General features: G+C 34.2%; 1 protein-coding gene across 6 annotated transcripts in view; it reads right to left on the minus strand.

Moving 5' to 3' along the window:
- Nucleotides 1-25,000, minus strand: part of TRPC4 (transient receptor potential cation channel subfamily C member 4) — a 239,561-nt gene that overhangs the window by 147,403 nt on the left and 67,158 nt on the right. For all 6 annotated transcript variants that reach the window (XM_009248583.4, XM_009248584.4, XM_054528932.2 and 3 more), the window contains one exon: nucleotides 6,120-6,524. In XM_009248583.4, the coding sequence (XP_009246858.1) occupies nucleotides 6,120-6,497 (378 nt within the window). In that variant the 5' untranslated portion in view covers nucleotides 6,498-6,524. The remainder of the gene's footprint in view (nucleotides 1-6,119; nucleotides 6,525-25,000) is intronic.

A 25,000-nucleotide genomic window follows, 5' to 3' on the forward strand; every position in this document is an offset into this window, starting at 1 on the left:
AATTTAGATTTGTCTAAAGAACATATTTCTATGTCCAGTAGACAGGAATATGTTTATTGGAATCCATATTGACTAAGAATCTTCTATATTTTTATTCAGCAGTGTATATTTTGGGTTATATATTTGCATTAACATGCTAGTACCAATATCTTACTTCAGACTGTTTGATTTTCTGATCACATAACAGGCAATGTTTCTAAAGACACAATTGTATTAACAAATCTACTGAAACTACATATGTCAAAAAAAAATCTCCTATATGCACTGAGGTGGAAAGAAAATAAGTAAACTGAGATATATTTTCTTTTGCTCTCCCTGAATTGGGTTTCTGTTTCCAATTGTATTAGTCCATTCTCACATTGATATAAAGAACTACCTGAGACTGGGTAATTTATAAGGAAGAGAGGTTTAATTGACTCACAGTTCCACAGGCTATACAGAAGGCATGGCTGGGAGGCCTCAGGAAACTTACAATCATGGTGGAAGAGTGAAGGGGAAGCAAGCATGTCTTCACATGGCAGCAGGAGAGAGAAAGAGAGTGAAGGGGGAGGTACTACACACTTTCAAACAACCAGATCTTGTGAGAAGTCTATCACAGGACAGCACTAGGGAGACGGTACTAAACCATTAGAAATCACCCCATGATTCAATCACCTTTCACCAGCTCCCACCTCTAATATTGGGGATTAAATTCAACATGAGATTTGGGTGGGGACACAGAGCCACACCATATCAACAATGGTGGCATTTTTCAAATGAAAAAAGAGGTCTTGAACTCTAGAGGGTAAATTGCTGATGCTTAATCTTTTCACATATTTGTGTTATTTGTACATTTGTTTGTCAATAGGAAGACAGAGATAACGGCATAACACAGTAATAATGCCAACACTATTATTACATGTTACCTTATAAAAACACTTTTACAGAATTTGAACATCACTAGACTTTGAGAAATAGGTAAGATTCAGACCACAGGCCTGATTAACAGCCAAGAAAAAACCAAGGCTCAGAGAGATTCAGACACTTGTCCAATTACTAAGTGGTGAACTGGACTGGAAGCCAGCATTCCTATCACTTCACTTCACTCTGCGCTCTTTCCCAGCACTTCACAGCTTCTAATGACTTTGTTATTTCTTAGTGCAACACCATGGTAAGGAGTGTCTGGGGTCACAATTAATATTTATTGGGCAACAAAACTATAAATGGCATTATAATATTCAGGATAGAGACAGTCTGAATGTGTACATCCAGAGACTTCTTAAAATTTGTCTAATTCATATCCTGAATTCAAATAAGTAATTTATGATTTAAATGACACCCATTCAAATCGATGCAGTGGCTAAAGCCAGACCAGCATAGCGGCTGTCTTCAGAGACTCTTGAGTTCCAGCACTGGTATTTCCTTGCTTTGTGATTTGGGACTTAATTATGTCACTTAAGCCTTTTAATACTTTCATTTCCCCATTTGTAAGTGGAGATAGCAATAGCACCTATTTTCATAGGATAATATAAAGATTAAGTGAGATAAAGCAAGTAAAATTCTAATCACAGTTACTGGCATGGTGACAAACTCAGTGAATATCATTTAGTATTAATACTGTTGTTGTCATTTTTTGTCATACAATTTTTATTATTATCCAGACTATATCAAGGTTGGTTGCTAGCTATTAATTTATAGGTCCTTTCAGTCTGGCCAACCCACTGCACCATTGAGTCCCCTTTCTTGTCCCTTCTTTGTAAAATGAGGTGATTGATTAGGTTGATCTCCAAGAATCCTCCCAATTATAAAATACCCTGCATTATTTTTAGTAGAACTTTAAAACCAAAATTTTTTCAGCTAATCAATCTGGAATCTTAACTGTTTATAATGTATCGCAAAGTCTTTTTTTCCAAAGTGGGAATACATAATAAGGATGTTACTGAAATTGGGAAATTCTCATATATTAAATACCACTTAATAGCTAGTACTTAAGGGAATGAGTTGAAATTTCCTGAAAACCAGGTTAGCATAGCATAGTATAAGACATCTAACATAAAATATACAGCTGTAGGTTTTCTACAACCTGCAACATCCTCTGAATCAGTGGTTCTCAAAGCCCTGTTGCTAGACTGGCAGCATTAGCATTACCTGGGATACTCACTAGAAATACAAATCCCAAGGCCTCACTTCAGACCTGCTGTGTCAGAACCTCTGCAGGTAGGTCCTAGTAGTCTGTGTTGTAACAAGCCTTTCCAGTGATGATGCTAAAGACTGACAGCCACCGATCTAACAAAAAAATTGAAAAGCAAGGTCTGCTTCTGATAAACATTTACTGAAGCAGCTGAAACTGAAATTAAATCTGGACTTAGAAGACATCTAAGGTCTGCTAAAAATAATGAAAAGTCAAGTTACCAATCAATGGACTGAAACAAGGGTTAAGAAGTCATTCTCAGTTATTCCCTCTAGAGAAATAAGGTATTAAGAAGGTTAAAGCCAAGTTCAGTAAAGTCATCAGAGACTATCAGTGCAATGATTCCTGCTTAGTGTAAAGAATCAGAGGCTCTCTGTGCTGTCTCCTATGGGAAAGAAATAAGCTATTACTCTTCTCATTAAAAAAAAACCCAACTAAATTCAATACCCTGATTTACGAAGGACTACCTTAAATATGAAAGAAAATATTCAATGATCTATGCCCATCTGTTTTTCTGGAAAGACCTGGATCTTTTCATTACATGATGCATTGAGAAAATCATTTAATATACTAAAAATCACAAATCTTTAAAACATTTATAAGGTCAAAAAGAAAAAAATCAATGTCAGAACTGCAGGAAGATAAGGTGATTTTATTTGCTTCAATGTCCTCCTTATCATCTACCTAACAATCCCAGACCCCATTCTTAAATCCAACATTTCTAATTAACTCCTAGGTATTAATACTAACAAATCAAAAAACTACGCATGTCCAATTTGGTCCCATAAGTCTTTTCTTATAGGCTTTATCTCGGTTAATGGGGTTAATTTTTTCAGGTATAAACCCATCAACATTCTTCCCCTTTTTCCTTCAAGCCCTTCTCCAGCCCTCTACCCGCTAACATTTTGTATTTGCCAAATCCAGCTGATTTAACTTCATAATTTTCTGAGGATTCATTTTCATCTCTTCAGTTCTGACAGCCTTTATTCATATTCCCATGATACTTTTCTTTTCTGTATTCACAATTGGACCTTAGGACTCTCGAGAAAAGGAACAGTGTCTCCTCCTCAGGGCTCAGGACGAGGCCTGGCAGAGCAGGCATCTGGAAATTGCTGCCCAGTGAAAGCCTTTCAGTGTAGAGAAATTCATCTGAACTGTCACAGCTCCCATGACCTGAGGATGCCTATGAAATCTTTCTTTTTCCAGAGAAATAAGTTAATATGTGACAAATTTCTAAAAGAGTATATTTTGAACATACATTTCTCACATTTAAAAACTACTAAGTGTTCTAAACATCAGATTCGGATTTTTTTTCTTTTTATTAGAACCTTTTTCTTTACTCATTTTAGGATGTTACATTTATTTTGTTCAGTTGGATATTACTGTTTTCAGATTTTATCATTCGGCCTCAATGACATCAGCAAAATGAATGACAACGTGTCCCAGAATCTTTGGGAATACCATGAGTATGAAAATTAGGTGAATGAAAATAAAACACAAATGGCTTTCAATGATCACAAGAATAAGGAATTACACCTTATGAGAGAAAAAAGTCCTATCAAGGACATATTTGCTACTTACAACACAGTGATTTATGAAAACTGTCATTCCAAAAGATGTTGACCTTCCTTAGGAAATGAATTACCGAAGAAAATCACAAATAAACAGCCAGGCTCTAATGGGATTTGATACGGCCCAAGCACTGAGGCCATCTTTGTGTGCTATGCACATTTCATATTGCTAAAACTTCAGTTTTCATTGTGCAAGATACCAAGAATTCTGAGGGAGATTGAAATTACTCTTTCAAAATTATAAAGTTCAAACAAAATAATACAATTTTTGTTTATTCTCAGTGCCTTCGCTGAAGAGGAATTCTAGAATGTACAAATAGAAAAGGAATTCTTGGCCAGCAGACTGATATAAGAGAAATCTTCCAGAAACACATGGCCTGGGAAATTTCAGACTCCTGGCAGATCGCAAACCTTGACTGCCTTTTATTAATAATCAGGATCCAGATCAAATGCCTCTAAGGAGCCAGGACCTACTTGTGAGGCTAGAGTTTAGTTCAGAAGTTGAATATCTTCCAACAAACACTCTCATAATAGCAGACATCTTCTCCAGACACAAAATTATTCTGGTCAGTACAAATGTCATTGACCAAAGAGACACTGAAATTTATGGCCAGTGTTCTCTAGAAAATAGAACTAAGAAGGTTCTTTAGTAATAAACATCAAAAACATGTTCAATGGCAGTTTTATTCTATAGACTTGCTGCAATCTAAAATGATTTACATCACAGCCAAAACATCTGTCTTATGGTTGCCTATATAGACATAAAATAAGAGAGTGTACAATATAATATCATTGCTATTAGAAAATGCAAATACTTGAGAGGTGGAGCTGTGGAAAGAATTTCAGTACCACAAGGAGACTTAAGTAGTAGTACCTAAACTTACACAGATTAAAAACAGACTCTTACTCATTCCTGTCTGTGTTCTGTACCTCCTTAGTGGTGAAAGACTGGTATATAAAATAAAATGTGTCTTTGGATATTACTATTACCTGTCTACCCCAATCAAAGCTTGTTCACATTTGAAAGGATACAAGAAACAAGCAAATTTTCGTAGCAGTAAAATTTTACCAATATAATGAGAGTAATCCACAAACAACTGTTTATGAAAGAAACAACAAAATGCCAGCAAAGCAACAAGCAGAAAAGTATTGTTGCTGTGGAGTGGTGTTTTATCAAAGTCTTAGTTCAAGTAAGGGGAGGGGTTGAATAGGGATGAAACATAAAAAAGGGACCATAAAACCACAGGCTTTTCCCAGCACACAGGGACACTCAGCTATAAAGTTCTTTTCTTAATAATGGCAAAGATTCTGAAAAAAGTCTTCCAGGAAAGCAAGGAGAGCTTGCTTGTAAAAAAAAATGTCACACCTCCTGACAGTCTAGCGTTTGCAGAGACCGAGATGTGTATATTATCAAATAGGCTAGAATTTGCTAGAGCTGAAATAGCATCCATTTTATAAGATTTTACTTTAAAAGACGGATTTTTGAACCACTGCAGAATCTGCAGTGTCTTTGCAATTAGTCAATTAGCCTTGATGCAAGGAAGTGACGAGTTTGTGTGAAAGGAAAAAGGATCAAATAGATAATTCAGACACAAGGCAGTTACAAAGGGAAGAGTCCAGACAGACAAAAACAGACTCCTTATTCATTCCTGTCTATGATGTCTCCACTTCCTTAGTGGAAAAAGAGAGATAGAAAGAAAAAAACACACATTGTATTTATAATTGTGTGCCATTTTAGTTTATTTTCAGTTGATAACTATAAGGTATAGCTACATTTGCAACATCAGTAAATCTGATGTATTTAAGCTCACAGTCGGAGTTCAGCTATCTCATAGTAACCCTTTTTGTTTCTTTAAGTCTCAATTTAAAAGAATCTACTAGAGTTTGTTAAAGGATAATATCAAAATTAGATGGTGCAACTCACTTTTGCAGTAAGCTGCAGAAGCCCAGAACAGGCAAGCAGGTTAAATAGGAAAATAACAAAACAATTCACCCTCTGATAGGGTAGAATGTAGGAAAATGAAAGGCAAGAGGAAAAACACCCACACATACACATAAAGTTACGAGCAACGTATGTTGAGCATTACATAGAAATGTTTCCAATTTATGAGCAGTCTACTTAGATTACTTTATTTTGCTTTAGCTCTCACAATTACTTATGATTTTCCAGGGCAGGAAATGCAAGTGGATGTAACTATCATAAGACATGAAGGGTGTACGTAATAGTAGTTTTCCGTTATAATATAGTTCAGATTTTGAAGCTTATATTTCTTAAATTTTCAGGGCATTTGAAAATCTAAAAAAAAAAAAAAAAGAAAAGAAAAAACAAAAAACCTTCTGCAGGTAAAATAAATTAAAAACTGTATTTTTGCAAGTACCTGTTTTTCTCCACTAGGTTTTTTGTGGTTCAATAACAGCTCAACAGCTCCGACGACTTCTTTTCTGATAGCATGTAATAGAGCATCTCCAACATAGACATTAAAGCTTAAGAGTAGTTCGATGAGCTCCAAGTTCTCATTTTCAATTGCAATGAGGAGAGCAGTTCTTCCGAGAGGATCAATGCAATTAATATTGATTTTAAAATAAATTTCAGCTTCCTCTAGGGATTTCTTGACACTGGCATAATCTCCCTTTTCCACAGCATTCAAGTAGGCTTTTTCTGATGGCGAGAGTTCTGATTCTGCTCTTACTATCCTTAGAGGGATGCGGTCTCTATAGGGAGCATTAACATTTCTTTTGTAATAGAACTGAGCCATGTTTCATGCCATGCTATTTCTTTGTCTCTGAAAGTAGAAACAAAAAACACAAAGATTAGTGTTAATATGCTTTTAAAATTGTTAAGCATCATACTTCTTCTCCAACTCACAGTGATATCAATAACAACAACACCACTATTAATAACTATTAAGAGTTAAGGTTGTTTTTTCTTAAACAATATAAATACTAAATAGTTGTTCAATTATGTGGAAACAAAATTTTCTTCTAAAATAAATAAAAAGAGATTAACATTTGGAAAACTATTTAAAAAGTTACTCTGAAAGTGAATTTTATCAGAGAATGCATTTAGAGTTTTGGAAATTATTTACAAAGTGTATCATAATTATATATAGTTTTCAGACAATCGCTCTGAATATCAGAGGCCATATTTTTGAGATCTCAAAACTAGAACAAGGATATTCAAATATATAATTCATTGTCAATTTTTCTAATTGTGGAAACGCTATTGAGATTATGTAATACGATTATGTTTGCAAAATATTGTTAATTTGTCATATATTTGTTTGTTTGTTTGTTTGTTTTTGGTAGAGACAGGGTTTTGCCATGTTGCCCAGGCTGGTCTCGAACTCCTGGGCTCAAGAGATCCACCTGCCTTGGCCTCCCAAAGTGCCTGAATTACAGGCATGAGCCACTGTGCCCTGCCCTCTATACTTAATGCTAGTAAGTAGTGACATCAAAGTTAATGTAAATTAACAACATTAATGTCAATAAAATATACTGAGCCCAATGAACCTAATTATATTTTTTTCTCTCTGTGAGTTCGTTGAGGGGGAAAGATGTGTACTGAGAATATTAATCATCAAGATGAGTCTAAGCAATTCAATTTCCAAAAAAAATTTGGAAAGGATTAAATGGAGAGAGAATTTATTTTAAAAATGTTGTTTTCTTCATTCTACTGCCTTTAAAAAATAACAATAAACCACAAGGCAGGAATGTATTCATTATAATTTTTTTATTTAGAAGTTAAAGTAAGGATATAGTTGAATATGAGAAAATTAATTCAAATAAATGAAAGCTCATCTTACAATAAATTAACAAAGGTACTGGAAGCTATATTGATCTGGTATTGTCCTAGTGATAGAGATTCATAGAAAAAATTATTACATCTTGAGTATGATTTCTTTGTTGCTGTTAGTTCCTCTTGCATACTTATTATCTAACCTATTTTATTCTTCTATGTTATTGAAATTGAACTCACATATTTATTTGGATATGTTTGCTCTGCGAAATTAAAATGAATAGGGTGTTCTAAGAACTTAAACATGCATATTCTTTTTAAATGGTCTTTTTAACCCTAATCATTTTATGAGTAAATTAACTTGATTTGTATAATGTTTTAACCATAGATTAAACATGAATTACATTAACAAATATGATTATATTTAATAATATTTTTATTTTGGGAAATTTTACATTGTTTGCATATTACCTCAATTTATTATTTTAATTATCAAGGAATTAATTTTTACCCTTTGACATCCAGATAATTCATCATGATTTCTAAAGTATCTAGGTATAAGAGCTAATATGAAAAACTATTATTTCACAATTGGTATCTCTCTGGCATATTAAACATAGTATTTTGTAAAGCTACCTTCACAGACTAAGCAAAAAGTGAGTGTTCAATATGTATTAATTTTAGATGTGCAAATTACTTGCTTGAAGGCTGATTATAACTTTAGCATTGTGGGGATGCTTTAACTCACTCTAGAATAACAGGAATAGCATTTAAATTATAGAATATTAAGGAGAATTTAATATTCCCCCAATATTACTAAAACTTGAGTTAAATCAAGATGATTATGATTCTACCTATGTCATTGTAATTATCTGATCCTGATTGCCCCCATTTTTTGCATCAGTGATGCCAATTCAATGTTGGCCTTGGAAAGGTGGTTGACACTCCCTTCCTTGGCACCTTTTTTCTCAGTCCCAGGTCAGAGTCTGTAACAGTGTGTGGGATCAATGCCATGACCTTCACATCGTAATTTTATCAGGACTAACATCCAAATGTTTCATAATAATAATGACTGGTATTTATGTTCAATTTCAGCATTATGCATGCTCTTTATTATCTCAGTTCTTTCTTATCCATGATTCTTGGAAAAATATATGAATTTTTATTTTACAGTTGAATTTAAGTTTTCCTACCAACAGTATTTTTAGCTTGAGACCGGTGTTTGAATGTAGCTTACCCAAAATACAGGCTAAAATGAAAATACACACGCACTTACACACATGCATGCACACATCAGTTCTGCAGGTGAATTATGACTCAATCAAGATTAAGAATCATGATAGAGAATGAAAAAACTAAGTTATTTTATTTTTTCATTTAGTTAATTTTATTAATAATACTATCAAATAAAGAATTAGGTAGAGAACAGCATTTTATTTCTCATTGTCAAAGTACAGAATGTCAGTGACAATAGGGACTAGTGGGCAAAACAGAAGCTACTGGAGAACCTTGAGGAAGAGGGAAGATAAAAATAAATTAAGCTTATTAATATCTATTTCATTTAATCCAGATAACTTCCACAAATGTAAACCACAGAAGTTCATTTTAAAAAGAGTTACACTACACAGAAAAAGAGACATATTTTAGTCAGCACTGTAACTAAGAGATGGAGGAGGTAAGGGATATTTGCATTAGGTAATCTATTTCTCTATCCACAAAGTGATGAAATCAACACTTACCAAGGAATGGGTGAGAAGTTAAGAATGAAAGCATCAGTGCTGAGAAAGACTTTTTATTAACTTTTATGACCTCTTTCAATCTCTTGGATTTGAGATAAGTATATAGGAATTTACATTAGGAAGTCTAGACAGATTTTAAATACATTTAAAATGTAAATAGATTTAATAAATAGAATTTAAATATTTACAAATGAATCTTAAAACACTCACAGGGAGAAAGACACACACACACACACACACACACACACGTAGAGAAGAAAGAGAGAGAACAACTCTGATGACTAAAACCTTAACATAAGGGAGTAAGGAAGATCAGACAATTTTTCAGCACATAGGCTTGTCCTTGGTTGCTTGAGATGCAGGGATACTAACTGGAGGACAAAAACAATCAAGTTTAACATTTTAAAACTGTGCTGCATAAATGCAATAGCAAGTAGCAGGTACTGATAAGGCTGATGAAATCTCTGAGCTGACACACTTATCAGCTATGGAATTGCTACTGGATAGAGAGGCTGTTAAAGAACAGGAGACCCAGTATTGCAAATATGTTGACCTATAATGTCAAAATAAAACATTGTTCCTGGTCCTCCACTTTTAGAATGAACTTTGGAGGGGAAATGATTTCTCCCCCCCATGAGACTGCAGAATTTTAAGAATGCTTTCACTTCAATGCTCCTATATAACACCAGAAGTGGAATGACTGATTGGTCAAATTATATTTAGAAGATTTGGAAGAGATGAGGAGTGATGGGGAAATAACTCAACTTCTGAGATGTGATTTTCTACATAAACTAAAAATTATTTCCCCTAAATGTGTTGAGGATTAAAAAGAAACAAGAATGTAGAGAGAGCTACAACTTGACATTGATCCAAAGAGAAATTAAAATTGTCACTAAATATGAAAACTACGGTTTTCTAAGCAACATAAAGATATACAACCAAAAATTTTAGATATTTATATGTATCTGAAGGCATATTGCCTAAAGGATAAGTTTAGTTATATAGTGGAAAGAACAGTGAATTTGAGTTCCAAGGAACACAAAGGAAAGGAATATTTAATATAGAGAGATCTCCATTCTTTAGTATGTATTACTAAAGAGGAAATGAATTTCCCTGAACAACATTTTATTTTCTTCCTTAGTTGATTGTGAAAAGATACATGTTTACAGGTGTGATCTCATGACACAGTAAGAAACAACTTCTATTTGTTATTAAGATACTATCACACATATGTAAGTTGCATTTCTACTTTGTCTGGAATCTAATATGAAATAACTTTTCCCCAAATAGTGCATTCACACACAATCCAATTAGAATTTTTTCTTGAGATTGTTCTAACATATTATCTCAATAATCTTTCACATAACATATACTCCACATAAAAGCATAATGGTCTGATTTTTGCTATCACTCTGAATTCCAGATCCTTTTCTAATTTCCTTAGGCAAGAAACAATACATACGTTTCAGTAGCTGCAAGTGTTACATAAAAAGTATTGCATATGACTGAACTGTTTTGTGACTTAGTCCAGTCAAAAATTAACACGAATTTTCTCTTGTTTTCATGATGTCAAAGTGCAATGAACTTCTAAATTTCTTTGAAAAGTTGTAGGGACATTTCTGTAAACCATGAAGATAAGATTACGTTACTCAACAACAACAACAAAAACTACTTTACTAAAATATTGTGACATTTTATCCTAGGATTTTAAAGATGAAAATCAAGATTATACTTATTTTCAAAATTCAAGTCCCTTAGATTGAACAAGTACCACACAAAAAACTAAACGCTATCTCCATTTTAATTTCCTTTTAATTTTATTTTCTTATCTTCTTTGCAATGGTATATTCCCATTTTTAAAACACACATATCCAGGAGAATGGTATAGGCAGGGCAAACAATGTTATTGCGCTGGATTTTTACCTCATGGGATTGAGAAAACATATCTTTTAGAAAATAATGTGTAATAGTCAAAGTTTGAAACTCCACCCTGAGAGTTAGAAAATATGCATCAATCTATTACTCTTTCCCTCTGATATCAAAGGAAAAGATGTTCTTTCCTCATTCCAGCTGCTAATCTTGCTGTCTGAGCTTTCATCCATTCCCATTTCTCTAATATTTCACACCAACCTTCACTCTCTTTCTTACCTGAAGCCTCTTTCTGCAAACCTTCTTCCCTTCATGTCACAAATCTACTTAGTTCTCATTAAGTTATTTTTAAATTGTAATTATCTTTGGTAATTCTCTCTGTCCTAGCTCAGGTTTTCTGTATTTTATAAACTTTAAGCTCATCTTCCATTTACTCATTTATTCTCTCTAACATGGTGTTTATCCTCATCATGGATAAATTTTATTTTTCTTAATCATGTCCTCCCAGTTGCCAAATACATTTGGCTCTTTTCAAGCCTTACGAGTTTTCAGTAGGTTCTGGTGACAAGCCTGCTGAAATGAAACTGGTCCTGCCTTGGGCTCCCTGCCACTCTTCCCTAATGCTCCACCTCCTACCTCAACATGACCCTTCTCTCAGTGGTTTCCATAGACTCCTCTTCTTCTGCCTAAAGCTGAAATATTGATATGACCAGGATCCTGCTTGTGGCTCTTTCCTTTATCTATCACTCTCCCTATTCTTATCATCACTTGCTGTTTAAAATGTTCCCTGAAAAACATACGTATGTTTTAAAATATCCTATAAAATCTACGTTGCCACACCACACGTCTCTCTTAAGATCTGGACTTCTGCTATCCAAGATGGTAGCCATTAGTCACATGTGCCTATTTAAACGTAAATTAACTATAGTTAAATAACATTAACAATCATTTCTATGTCTTATTGGGCAGATTCCAACTGCTCAGTAGCATTCCCTCACTACAATGTTGTTCATCATCTTTTACATGAGCTACAGCAATATCTTTCCAAATGATCTCACTGATTTTAGTCGTGCATACTTCCTGTTTATCCTCCCCAATGCCACATACCTAATCTTTCTAAGATGCAAATCTCAAATCACTTTCTTGCTGATAGTCTCTAAAAGGCTGATAACCATTCACAGGTAAAACACAAACTTATTATGGAATACTGATTGCTCCATGATCTGGCTTCCAAGACTGTCCCAGGCAAGCTTATTTTACACTGCGCAAAATACCAAACTACTTGGCTACTGTAACTCTAAGCCTCTTATACTGCTCTTTACAGTCTGAATGCGTTTCCTTCCCTTGGGCACTTAGCAACTCCTGCCGGGTTTTAAAACCTTTCTGAAGCATCATAGCCTCTGATGATGTTTCTTTTCTTACTCTCAAGGTACAGTTATATAGCCTTTTTATGCACCTTTATAAACCCTGTGGATCTCTTAGATTTAGAACATTTCTTACTGGTGTGTATATAAGAGATTGTGAAGTAAACAGTTCTGCATCAGCATTCAAAATTTGTAGGTGAATCAAGGAATTAATGATTATACTCTTAGAGTTATTACTCTGCCATTTTAGATTAAATAAATAGGGTCAAATTGTCTTAACCACTTGCCTAAAATTGTTTTAGCAATTCTTGTCAATAGCTGTTAAGCTATCAAATCACCTGTGCAAAATACTTTCTTTTTTTTTTTTTTTTTTTGCCTGTTTTTCTTTTCTGCACATCTTTACTACTAAGGTTTTGGCAGCTGTATGAGGAAATATAACTGTAATGTATAAATCAACACATGGCTAGCTCATGGCTCAGAAACATGTTTCTCACCTTTACGGCCTAAAATCTTCAGAAAGGCACAAGACTTTAGTAGTTTGCTGACGTTTATAGGGGAATATAAGCACAGAGGGAAAAAATTAAGACATCTTAGAAAGCAATTTGAGTATCTTATAATAGAAGAAGTAGAATTAGTGTACCAGATAACAGGAGAATAAAACATGCATATTAATCTCTACAAAATTATAAAAAGGGATAGGAGAAAAACTTAGGAATAAGAAAACATTAAGAAGGAATAATCACAGATGCTGGTAGAACAACACTAGAATTAACCAGTGAACTGGTCACGAAACTCTCTGTTTGTAAAATACAAAAGTTAATAGAAATAGAGAATAGAAACACAAGGGCCAATATCTATAAAATAGTAGTTGCAGAAAGTAAAAATGAAATAATAGAGTATAAGGACTATTTTTATTAGTAATGACCAACAACTTTAATAGTTATAAAAAGATGCATAAAACATCAGAAAGAATTCACAGTGTCACACTGGACATGTAAGAACAACTCCCTTAGGGACAGAAAATATTCTAAACGAGGAGGGAAAATAGCACATACCCCATGAGACTGCAACCTCACAACTTATTAATAGCTATGTCAACATTAATTAGTTGTTTATTCCCTAAAAATTTTGCTCAGAAAAGATAAGATTGTAAACCAATAACCACTACTTACATATAAATAATCACTATTTGCATCAATAAATTTCTCCATGTCTGTTTAGCTGAGATAATATTTTGCCTACCTGGGCAAGCAGCTCCCTTATTAAATAAGGTTACTTATCAAGACTCTCCTCAGAAGTCTCTTTTTGCTAAATCCACCAATCATAAACTATTAGGTCACAAAAATTGCCTCATCCTAACAATTTTCCCACCTTGAAAGATCGACCTGAAATCAACTGAGCGCAGGCCAGAAAACTCTGTATATTATCCTGCCCCCTTTGGTGACATGGTAAAATTCAGTCCAGGTGACACTCTTCTTTACTGTTGCAAGTTCTATTGAACTGAGCTTTAGTAGAAGTCTGTATGGTGACATATTTGGGGAGTTCAATATATAAAGAATCAGGTTAACATCATACCTCATAACAGTAAATTTGGAGGCAATAATATAAAGAGGTATTGCTTTAAAATAGGGAAGAAAAAACAGAAGCCGTAATTTTATATCTTATTAAAATTATTTAAATGCAGGAAGGAATAACATTAGTCTAGCGCACATGACCTCAGTTTTTTACTTGTGGACCATGTTTGGACATAGAAGTACACTATAAGGAAAGTATAAAGATGAAACAGCCCTGTCACGGTGGCTCACACCTGTAATCCCAGCACTTTGGGAAGCCTAGGCGGGCAGATCAGGAGGTCAGGAGCTCAAGACCAGCCTGGCCAACATAGTGAAACCCTGTCTCCACTAAAAATATGAAAAAAAATTAGCCGGGCATAGTGGTGTGCACCTGTAGTCCCAGCTACTTGGGAGGCTGAGGCAGGAGAATCGCTTGAACCCGGGAGGTGGAGGTTACAGTGAGCTGATATCGTGCCACTACACTCCAGCCTGGGCAACACAGCAAGACTCTGTCTCAATGAAAAAAAAGGATAAAACAAAAAGTTTTCTCTTATTTAAATAGTCAAGAGATTTTTTAATCTGTTTTCCTCACTGAAATATACATGGTACTCAGGAAAGGGTAATAGAGTAAAATGTTTAATGAACATATCTGTATGTCAAGATTTGTGTTTCAAACATTGGCAATACCATGATGAATGAGTACCAATGTCCTGCACTCATAGAGTTTATGATACAGTGGAAGGAACCCACGAAAATTAGCAAACATAATAATTATAAATTTCTGTAAATCCTATGAGGGAAACAAGTTTTAAGATGAGACGGAGAAATCTGCCGGAGGAGAAGAAATGAAGACCTGCATGAGGTCAGATGAACAGGGATAGTCTCCCTGAAACATGAGAAGTGATAAAATGCTTGCTATGTGAAAAGGTGCAGAAAAAATCATGATGTTAAAGGAACCAGAAAAACTTTGAGGCAGGAGGAACAGGATGCATTCTAGGGAATGACAGAGGGCCAGTTGGCAGGAGTGCGATGACTAAGGGAAAAGGCGGAAGAGATGAGTCTGCAGAACTAGACTGTAGCCAATGGATTCAGGACTAGGACTTTGAAATTCATTCTAGGCATAATAGGAAGTTACGGAAGGGCTTTGTGTGAGATAATAGCATAATCTGATCTCTGATTTTAAAGATCACTCTCACTGCTCATTGATTAGCAATTATACAAGCATGGAAACTAAGAGACCATCTGCCAATAACCCAGTGAGTTTCATCAAGGGTTTACAAGGAAAGTGGACACATTAACATATTAACCCCTAAGATTAAGATGCCGTAATGACAGACTCTGATGCTAGCACAATATTCATGGGAATTTACATGTCACATTTTTTAGTTTATTAATGTTTTTACTAGTGCTCTGATTTAACATATTTTGAGTAATCTTGCTCTAATCCTTATTTCCCCTAGCCCCTATTATTTGGCATAATTTGTAGAATTTGAAGTTTTTTAGGAATATATTTAGATGCATATAAAATGTAAAAACAAGAACACGTGCATAAATGTTATTACTACATCAGAAGCACTTGTACATCTTTCACTGTGTTAAAGACTCACTACTTGTCTTGTTTACAATGAAAGCATAACTTGTCATAAGAAAAACAATATTAAGAAGAAATGTGGGTGAGGGTGGCAATACATTTTACAAATAAGCATTAACAAGATTAGACAAAGAAAGAAAAATCACCTGTTTCACAAATGACTTATTTAACAGCAAAATATGTTCAGTGTTTCCCACCACAATCAGATCCTGTGGCCCGTAACAGACCTCTGGTTTCTAAATTTGTATGTGTGTGTGTGTGTGTGTACGTGGATGTGCAAACAAAAAAAAAGATAAAATGCTTAAATTTGGATGCATATATAGAATTTTTGATAAATATATGATCCTTCTATTTTAAAAAAATCACTGATACCAATTAGGAGATTATTGCAAATGTAAGAAAAGAAACGATGTGGCTTAGGCATTGCTGTTGTTTTTGCTGTTGTTGCAGTGGTGGCGGTAGTGTTGTGTGTCTGTGTGAAGGAAAAAGCCAGAGACAGAGAGAAGTAATTAGACACAAACTTCAGAGTAGTGTATTAACAGGGAAGCGTGACAAATTAGAGTCAGGAATGGAAAAATAATAAATGACGTTGAGACATCTGGTTAGAAGTTTTGAAAATAATATTTTGTAGCACTATGAGAATGTTTTCTAAATAGATTTTAAAGTTAAATATTAAAGCACGTAAAATGATAGGAAAATGTAAATAAATATTAGTCTATCCTTTTGATGGAGAAGAGTAAAAACTGGAGAAATGACTTTGTGGAAGACACCATATGCATACATAGCATTTAAAAATTCTTTTTTTTTATTATACTTTAAGTTTTAGGGTACATGTGCACAACGTGCAGGTTTGTTACATATGTATACATGTGCCATGTTGGTGTGCTGCACCCATTAACTCGTCGTTTAATATTAGGTATATCTCCTAATGCTATCCCTCTCCCCTCCCCCCACCCCACAGCAGGGCTTAGTACTACAACCTAACACACAAAATTAAAACCCAAAATAGGGAAATTATTCAAAATACATATGACAAAGAAAAGTTTATTAAGTAGAAAAGAAAAACCACTAAGATTCAAAGAGTATAATGAATAGTCCCTTCGGAGAAAAGGAAATATAAGTAGAAAATGTTTGACGAAGCATTCAACTTTGCTGACCTCTAAAAGCTTAGAAATCTACCAATAAGATAAAAGTTATTGTGTGCCATGTGATCAGATTATAGACAAAAGAAAACCCAATACTAGAAATGATGCAGTTAAGGAATTTCTTCATAAATTGCTGGTGGTAGTTTAAACTGAAGGGAAATTAGAAATATGTGTATCACTCTTTTGAAAGGTTCAAGTTGTTTACCCTAGAAATACCTCCTTCCAGGAACTTACTCTAGAGTTGTGTGGTAAAAGGCAGGTAATATATGCATAAAAGTAAACACAATTTTGCTATTAATTGTTGGGAAAAAATAGAGAGACTCAAAAGCTAATAATGGTCAAGTAATTCAATGAAGTTCTGAATATTTATTTAACAAAAATGTTCAGGTATTAAAATAATGCATATTGCATTTTACTGTCACAGGAAAATAATCATACTATGATAAGTGGTAGTCAAGGTTAAAATTTTAAATGTAAGAATGCATCTGTAACAATGAAAAAACTTACGCTAAAAAGGAGGTAACGACAGTTATAATTAAGAAAGGTTACATATAGGTAATTGGTGATTTTTTTGTTGTTTAATAATGAGAACATACTACATCTGGATAAAAAATAAACATTCATCACAAAATAAAAGTTTATTTTGTTAAAAGGAACAATCATCTGTCCTTAATAACTAGCAAGTCTCTCCGATTTAAAAGATATTTGACTTGTTTTTGATGACTTCGAAAGCTAACACCAAGACTAGTCGGTAGAAATTACAAAGAAAAGCTTGCTTCTCAACAAAAGGTGAACTTTTAATAGTATAATACCTGTCCAAAGATTAAATACTTTATCTCAGAGGCTAGACGACTCCCTGTTGCCGGCAGTATTCAAACATAGAAATGACAACTTGAAAGGAATGTGGGAGAGAGGATTCGATAACCAGATGGGTAGCTAAACTGGATAATCTTCAGTGAATATTAACACTGTGATTCTATTCATCTCTGCTTTTGACATTGTCTCTGCCAACAAACCATGTGACCTTGAACACATTACTAACTTTGTCACTCTTTTACTTTTCCATTAGTTACATTAAATAATCTCCATGCTTCAATCAAGCTATAACTTTTTACTTAATTAAAAAAATACTATTGTTCTGCTTTGATACATGATTTTTCTGCTCTTCCTCATAGACTGGGTGTCCTATCAGTACATACCATGAGGTTTCCAAAGAAACTATTTCCAGAATTCTGTAACTGTTCAGATAAACACAATTAAGAGACATAGTTTCAAATGTATTTGTTTTATGATAACTAAAAAAAGAAGTTTTTGAACATCACACAGTTAGAAATTTCTAAGGTAGCCTTCAGTCTAAACATGTTTTATACGATGCAATTAATTTAGCTATTTTTTACTTCTAAAAATAACTACCGTTATATAAAATATAATCTTTCTTTAGATAATATATATATTTTTAAATAATTAAACATATATGTTCGATTAAGCTGGATTTAGAATTTCTTATTAGGAATACCGTTTTACAAATTCACACATGTATTTTTCTTTGTTATAAAATAAATTCATCAAAAATGGTTTGTTCTGGCATATTCTGTGTTGGATCAGGATGATTTTGCAGGCTGAGGATATAAAGTCATATAAAATACAATCCCAACAGGTAAAATTTTGTTGTATATGTAAATTATACCTCAAATAAAGCTGTTAAGACAACCACCACCACCAAACCCTGACCAAAGAGAGGACATTATGAGGTGGAGGAGGAGCCTTGTTGACAGTCAATGGCAGACATCTTGTGGCAAGGTCTTCAGTTTAGACATGAGCAATGTTTTTGGAGGACTCAGAGGAGAAAGCAGCAAGCTCTATCTGCGGGGTAAGAAATGCTTGCTGGAGGAGGTGGAGCTTCACCTAAGTATTTAACTATAAGCAGATATTTTCCCAATGACTATACGGAAGCAAGGAATTCTAGGAGGAGGAAGCAGTATTCTTAAAGTAATGGAGATGCAAAAGAGATTCCCATTTTATGCTAGTTTCTGCTTCTAAAATAACTGCCTTTGTTTTTCATAACCAGTCCTACCATTACACAACTTTGCTGCTGTATCTTTTCAAAATTTTTGTTACCTCATCTAATCCTCTTCTAATTTACTTAGTGACTCTTATTGTTTTCTACCAAATGGTGAACTTTCTACTGATTATAAACATTTGGGAATATGAAAGCACTATTCAAAGTCACAGGAGAAGGTAATACATTTCTGTGGCTCAGATAAGTTTAATAACTCCCTCAAGGTCATACAGTTACTAAATGTTGCATCCAGAAGATGCAGCAAAATATTAGCAATGAAAATGCTGATGGTTTCAGTGAGAAATCAGAGTCAGATGTGGTAAAAACCTTCAGGCTAAATTCGACCCTACATTTCCTGACGATTTTTGGTCATGGCAGGCAGGAGCAGGAGTTCTAGCAGAGATGCTCCTGAGTGAGGCTGGTCTCAGAATTTTGTTCATGCCTTTATTGCTTAAATAACCAGAGTTTAAGACTCAACTTTAACTTCAGACATCTGTAACAAGAACAACAAAATAACAATAGCAACAACAACAACAAAAATTCCGGAAAACTTACAAGCACTGTTCTAAGTTTTACCTGTATGAACTGAATGAATCTTCAAGAAAACCTTCTTGGGTAAGTACTATTATTAGTGTCCCATGCAACAAATACAGAGGTTAATTTATTTGACTAAGGTCATGTAGGCTTTGTAAATATGTTCCCTACCTGATGCTCAGTTTTCCTTGTTACCCTGTATTACACGTTTAGACTTTTATTGTGTTACTGAATGGCCATTCAGTTTCCCGGTGGCTAGGTTTTTATCACGTTCTGCAATTCTCTAGTGATGGGATTACCCATGCAGTGGGTCTTCTGATTCTGAACCTGTTTTCTCATCACCAGCTCTCAGGGAGTTCTTTTGAGTCCTCACCAATACTCCTGGAGCTCCCCTAAATATTACTACCTCAGATCTGAAGCTTGTTTGAAAATTGAATCCTGGCTGCAGTGTTGATCTGTAATACTCAAGGTAATGGAGTTAGCCCTATTTGTCACTGTCCCATTGGCTCTCCTCCTCATTAAGGAATATTTCCAGGTTCATAATTGTCTGCTCACTTGTGTCTAAAAAAGACTTAAGGGCTGGGTCAGTGGCTCATGCCTGTAATCCCAGTACTTTGAGAGGCCAAGGCAATAGGATTCCTTGAGCCCAGGAGTTCCAGACCAGTCTGGACAACATAGCAAAACTCCTCTCTACAAAAATAAAATAAAATAAAATAAAATAAAAAATAATTAAGAATTAGCTGGGCATGGTGGCTCATGCTTGTAATCCCAGCACTTCGAGAGACTGACACAGGAGGATCACTTTAGCCGAGGAGGTCCAGACTACAGTAAGCTGTGATCGTACCACTGTACTCCAGCCTGGGTGACACAGCAAGCCCTGTGTTAAAAAATAAATTAATTAAAAATAAAAATAAAATAAAATAGACTCATGGCATGTTAGAGGTATCTAATCTGTTCTCACCCCAACTCCCCAGTTACAGACAGTGAATGAATCTAGTTCAACTGACTATGGATGCAACTAAGAAATGGTAGCATAATTTATTCCTCTGCTCATATGACGTGTCTCAATGATAAATAATTAAATGTGGTTTCATTCCCAATGATAAATTAAAACCAGGAGGTTTAAACTCAGTGGGATTGTTCTGCATGACAATTCTCACTCCCTTTGCTGTTCTCTGAATAGCAGTTCAGACTAAGTGTTTAACACCCCGAAAACAGTAGCAAAAAAGTAGATGATATAAATATTATAAAAGGCAATTCTTTCCTTTTGTCTTGAACTTTTAATTTTTTCCTCAATCTTCTCATGTCCTTTGAATTTACCAGTCAAGTTTATTTCTACACTGAACTCAAACATCAATTATGCAAATCAAGGCAACTTAAAAAAATTAGAATGCTTAGAAAACTCTTTATAAAGGTTCATTATGCACAAGGAATTTGTCATCTCCTAAATACCTCCAACAAATGTAGTAATTACCATAGCAACTTAAAAGACTAGACTTTTCGGGCAAAGGAATTTTGACAAGTTACTCGGTTGTTTTCCAAGTTTATGATGGATTGCTGTCCAGAGAATTTTGTTATTCTGCTCAGTCATCAACCCTATGACATTGTGATCATTTTTAATGACATAAAGCTGTATTATGACTTTTAAATACTCATCCCAGAGGTTTATTTCTTTAGCATATTGGCACTTAGATAGTTAAGACTACACTTAAAGCAGTTTTTATCAGCAGACATGTTAGCATTTTTCTAAAATTCAATTACCTCTATGCCTTGGGGTGTTTAGCAGATATGATAAGATTATTCACATAAATAGCATAGCGTATTTTCCATCAAATCTTCATTTAAGCTTTAACTAAATGAAAGTAGTGTTCTTTAATTCAAGTTTCCTCTTATTCTAGGAGGTGGCATAAAGTAATTTAAAGTATTGATTTAAGATATAAGAAACAGCTATGAACTACATAGTAGAATCATCCTTTCTCACTCTGGCTCCTAGAGCTCGGCTATTTCTCTGCTTCTTGAGGATCCAGCTGCCTTCAGAAAAATTGAGGAATTAAATTACCCAAATCTACTCTAACAATTATTATCCTACACCACCTCAGAAAAAAATGGTTTATTAACTTCATAAACAATTACTGCTTCATTAAAATTATGATAAAATTATTTATTCCTCAGGGGAAGCTGACGGTTGATATTTTACGTGTGAGTTTTCCAGTTTCCATTCAAAATTAGAATCTCAAAGTGTCATGATACTAAAAACCTCATATGCTCATGGTATGCAATGATGGAATATTTAGATGAAAAGTGAAAAAAATACTTCCAAATATCAATCAAATATTTTGTCTATAGAGTATCAGACACTGAGATCTCTATAAATATTTTATTTTCTTGCTTTAAACCAGATCCTTGGCATATTCTCATTACAACCTGCTGAAACCAACTATATAAGTGTTCGGAAGTAAAATCATCGTTATGCAGATTCCACATTTTCTATATCTATTTTCTATGTCCTGAAGGTAAGAAATATTATACTAGAAATATATTTTAGTGAAACATTATTTTTAATGCTGTCTTCTTTAGTATTTTGTAATGAGTGATTATAGTGAGAGACCACCTCAATAAAGGGAGGTAATGTTTTTTCTTTTTTTTTTTTGAGACGGCATCTCGCTCTGTTGCCCAGGCTGGAATACAGTGGCATGATCTCCGCTCACTGCAACCTCCGCCTCCTGGGTTCATGCCGTTCTCCTGCCTCAGCCTCCCAAGTAGCTGGGACTACAGGTGCCCACCACCACACCCAGCTAATTTTTTTTTTTTGTATTTTTAGTAGAGACAGGGTTTCACCGTGTTAGCCAGGTTGGTCTCGATCTCCTGACCTCATGATCCGCCTGCCTCGGCCTCCCAAAGTGCTGGGATTACAGGCGTGAGCCACCGCGCCCGGCCTAAAGGGAGGTAATCTTTAACATCAACATCTGGTCAATGCTGTGCCCTTGGCCTCTAGCAATGCATGTAAAGCCCAACTTGCCCGTTACTAATTTCCTCAAGAATGATCTGATTTTTCTGGTAGATAATTCTTTTTTGTTTCCTGTTCCTTCTACTGCCTCTTCTTTTGTCAAATTCTAGAAAGCCTCTTGACTGTCTACATTTTTTATTTTTAAGGAACACAAGACTTGTAGTCAGCAAAAACTTATTTGAACCCCAACTTTGATACCTTTGTGGTTTGGGCAGAATTACTTAACTCAGAGTTGATTTCTCATATGTGAAAAAGGGATAATACTGACTATCTCAGAATCTTGTGTGAAAGAATTAAGATGCAATTTGTTAAATGGACCGTGGTGCTTGTGTCCCAGAAGACATAAAGCAAATACTATTTTATTTTAAAAGCCCTGACCTTTTGACTCCTGTAATTTTGGAAGTTCAGGGGTTGAATTAACCCTGTTTACTGCAATCACATTGTAATCCAAAAACTAAATGCACAACCCAAGAAGGTTCGATCTGAAGACTTCAGGTGATTTTATACTACGTAAGAATACAATACTAAATGTTTACCATTCCTAGCATCAAAACTGACAATGAAAAAATGTGTTGGTTTTGGAGCCAAAATTATTGTGTTTTTGAAATCTTCTGCTACTTAGCCTAGGCTAGTCATTTCCTCTAAGTCTCTCTCTGTGTGTCAAAGTAGATAATTATGTCCACAGGCAGGGTTGTTGCAGTGCAAATGCGATATAATATCTACAAAGTGGCTAATATGTAGGTATTCAATCAATGGTGATACTTTGATTACATCTCACTGCATTTCCAGATGTAAGCGCATATGAATAATTTGTTAAAATGTTGTTTAAGTCAAGTGATTTAGACAAATGTAAACTGGCACATATTCTGTGGCAGATATAATTAAAATGTAATGATTATTGACAGTATTATTTATTTATATAGAGATAGGTCTTGCTATGTTGTCCAGGCTAGAGTGCAGTGGCTATTCACATGATTAATCATGGTCCTCCACAGTCTTGAACTCCTGGGCTCAAGTGATCCTCCTGCCTCAGCCTCCTGAGTAGCTAGAAATAAAGGTGCACGCCACTGCACCTGACTGACAGTTTTATTGTTAATGCAAGAAATATCTACATTTATTTTTAAAAATTAGTTTCCAAACTATTGGAGAGGTATTGATCAGCTAGGTTCATAGTTTACAAGAGGACTAATTTCTAATAATCTACTCCCATAGTATGCATTTAGTATTTAGTTGTTTCAGCTTTAGTTTTATAAAATTGAAAAAGTATGATTTTTATAAGATTAATGAAAATATGAATGTATTACTGATACTAGAAATATTCTCCAAATGTAATATATAGGTATATGTAGATAGCTGTATGAGCTACTAAAGATAAAATATATACATGTGTATAGAAATGCATTTTTACCAATCACCAATCATATGAATAGAATAGGACTAACAGGACACTAAATAAAAATAATAGCTAAAATATAAACTGATATAAACCATAAAATTATGATACAATATTGATGCTATAGACTTTATGATACAAATTAATATGAATTTTATTACAGTAAATATTTCAAGTAAAAAGTCCCACAAGAGTATTTCCCTTATATTTAATGGTTTGGGTTTTTAAGCTGAAAATCAGTAAAATATTTTAAAGAAAATAAACATTTTCGATATTTCAAATTTATGAAGAGTAATAAATACTAACAAATCACCTAGACAATTGTAAGGCATTAATTTTAAAATGTTTCAAATAATCAAGCATTTTGTTGTGCTTCTTTTGACAGGAAATATTTGAACAAATATTTATCAAAGCATGATGTCAGTCTACATCTTATTTTTGCCATAAATAAAAATGTATGTCCAAAATGTGAACATATTTTATTGTTACTGTGGAATGTAACATAAAAATTTTCTAAAATTGCTTTTCCTAAATAAGGAAGATAATTTCATTATGGCAAATATTTTTAAAAGTCAGCATCCCTCTCCTCTGGCAGAGAATCTATGTAAGTGATCTTGAAAGACAGTGTAACATTACTCACAAAACAGCCAGAATGCATGAAATAAACAATGTTCTCCTGCATCATCCTTCACTCCACTTCTTCACTCTACCCTAGGTACAGCTGGGAATCATAACTGTGCAGCATTAAACGATCTGTTTAAATTGGGTGTGAGGGCAGTCGTTTGCATATATGAAATAAACCTTTGTTATGGGTTTGGGAGAGTTAATAAATAAAAAAAAGGTAATAAATCTTTTATTCTAATATCACATAACTGAATATGAAGACCAAGCCAAATACTTAAAACAGAATAATTAGTAATTCATTCTGTCATTTATCAATCTATGAACACTTTATTGTACATCTACTGTCTTTGGGCACAAAGTGGGTACTACAAATCGTAGAGATACTGTTTTTCCTTTTAAAATGTTCCTATTTTCAGGTTGCAAGGAAGGCATACAAGACATCGAGCATAATATCATCAATACTAAAGTAAGGATATTTAGAAAGATTTGTAGACACCCAAAAAGGCTCACAGATAGGTAACATTTGAGCTGGATTTTGAAGGGTGAAAAATATGTAGCTAGGAAACAAAAACAGAAGGTCATTTTTGGAAGAGAGAATCAACAAAAGAATAGAACCTTGAAAACTGCATGCATTCTTAATGGAGA

This window comes from Pongo abelii, chromosome 14 (genome assembly GCF_028885655.2).
Source record: "Pongo abelii isolate AG06213 chromosome 14, NHGRI_mPonAbe1-v2.0_pri, whole genome shotgun sequence".
Classification (NCBI taxonomy): Eukaryota; Metazoa; Chordata; class Mammalia; order Primates; family Hominidae; genus Pongo; species Pongo abelii.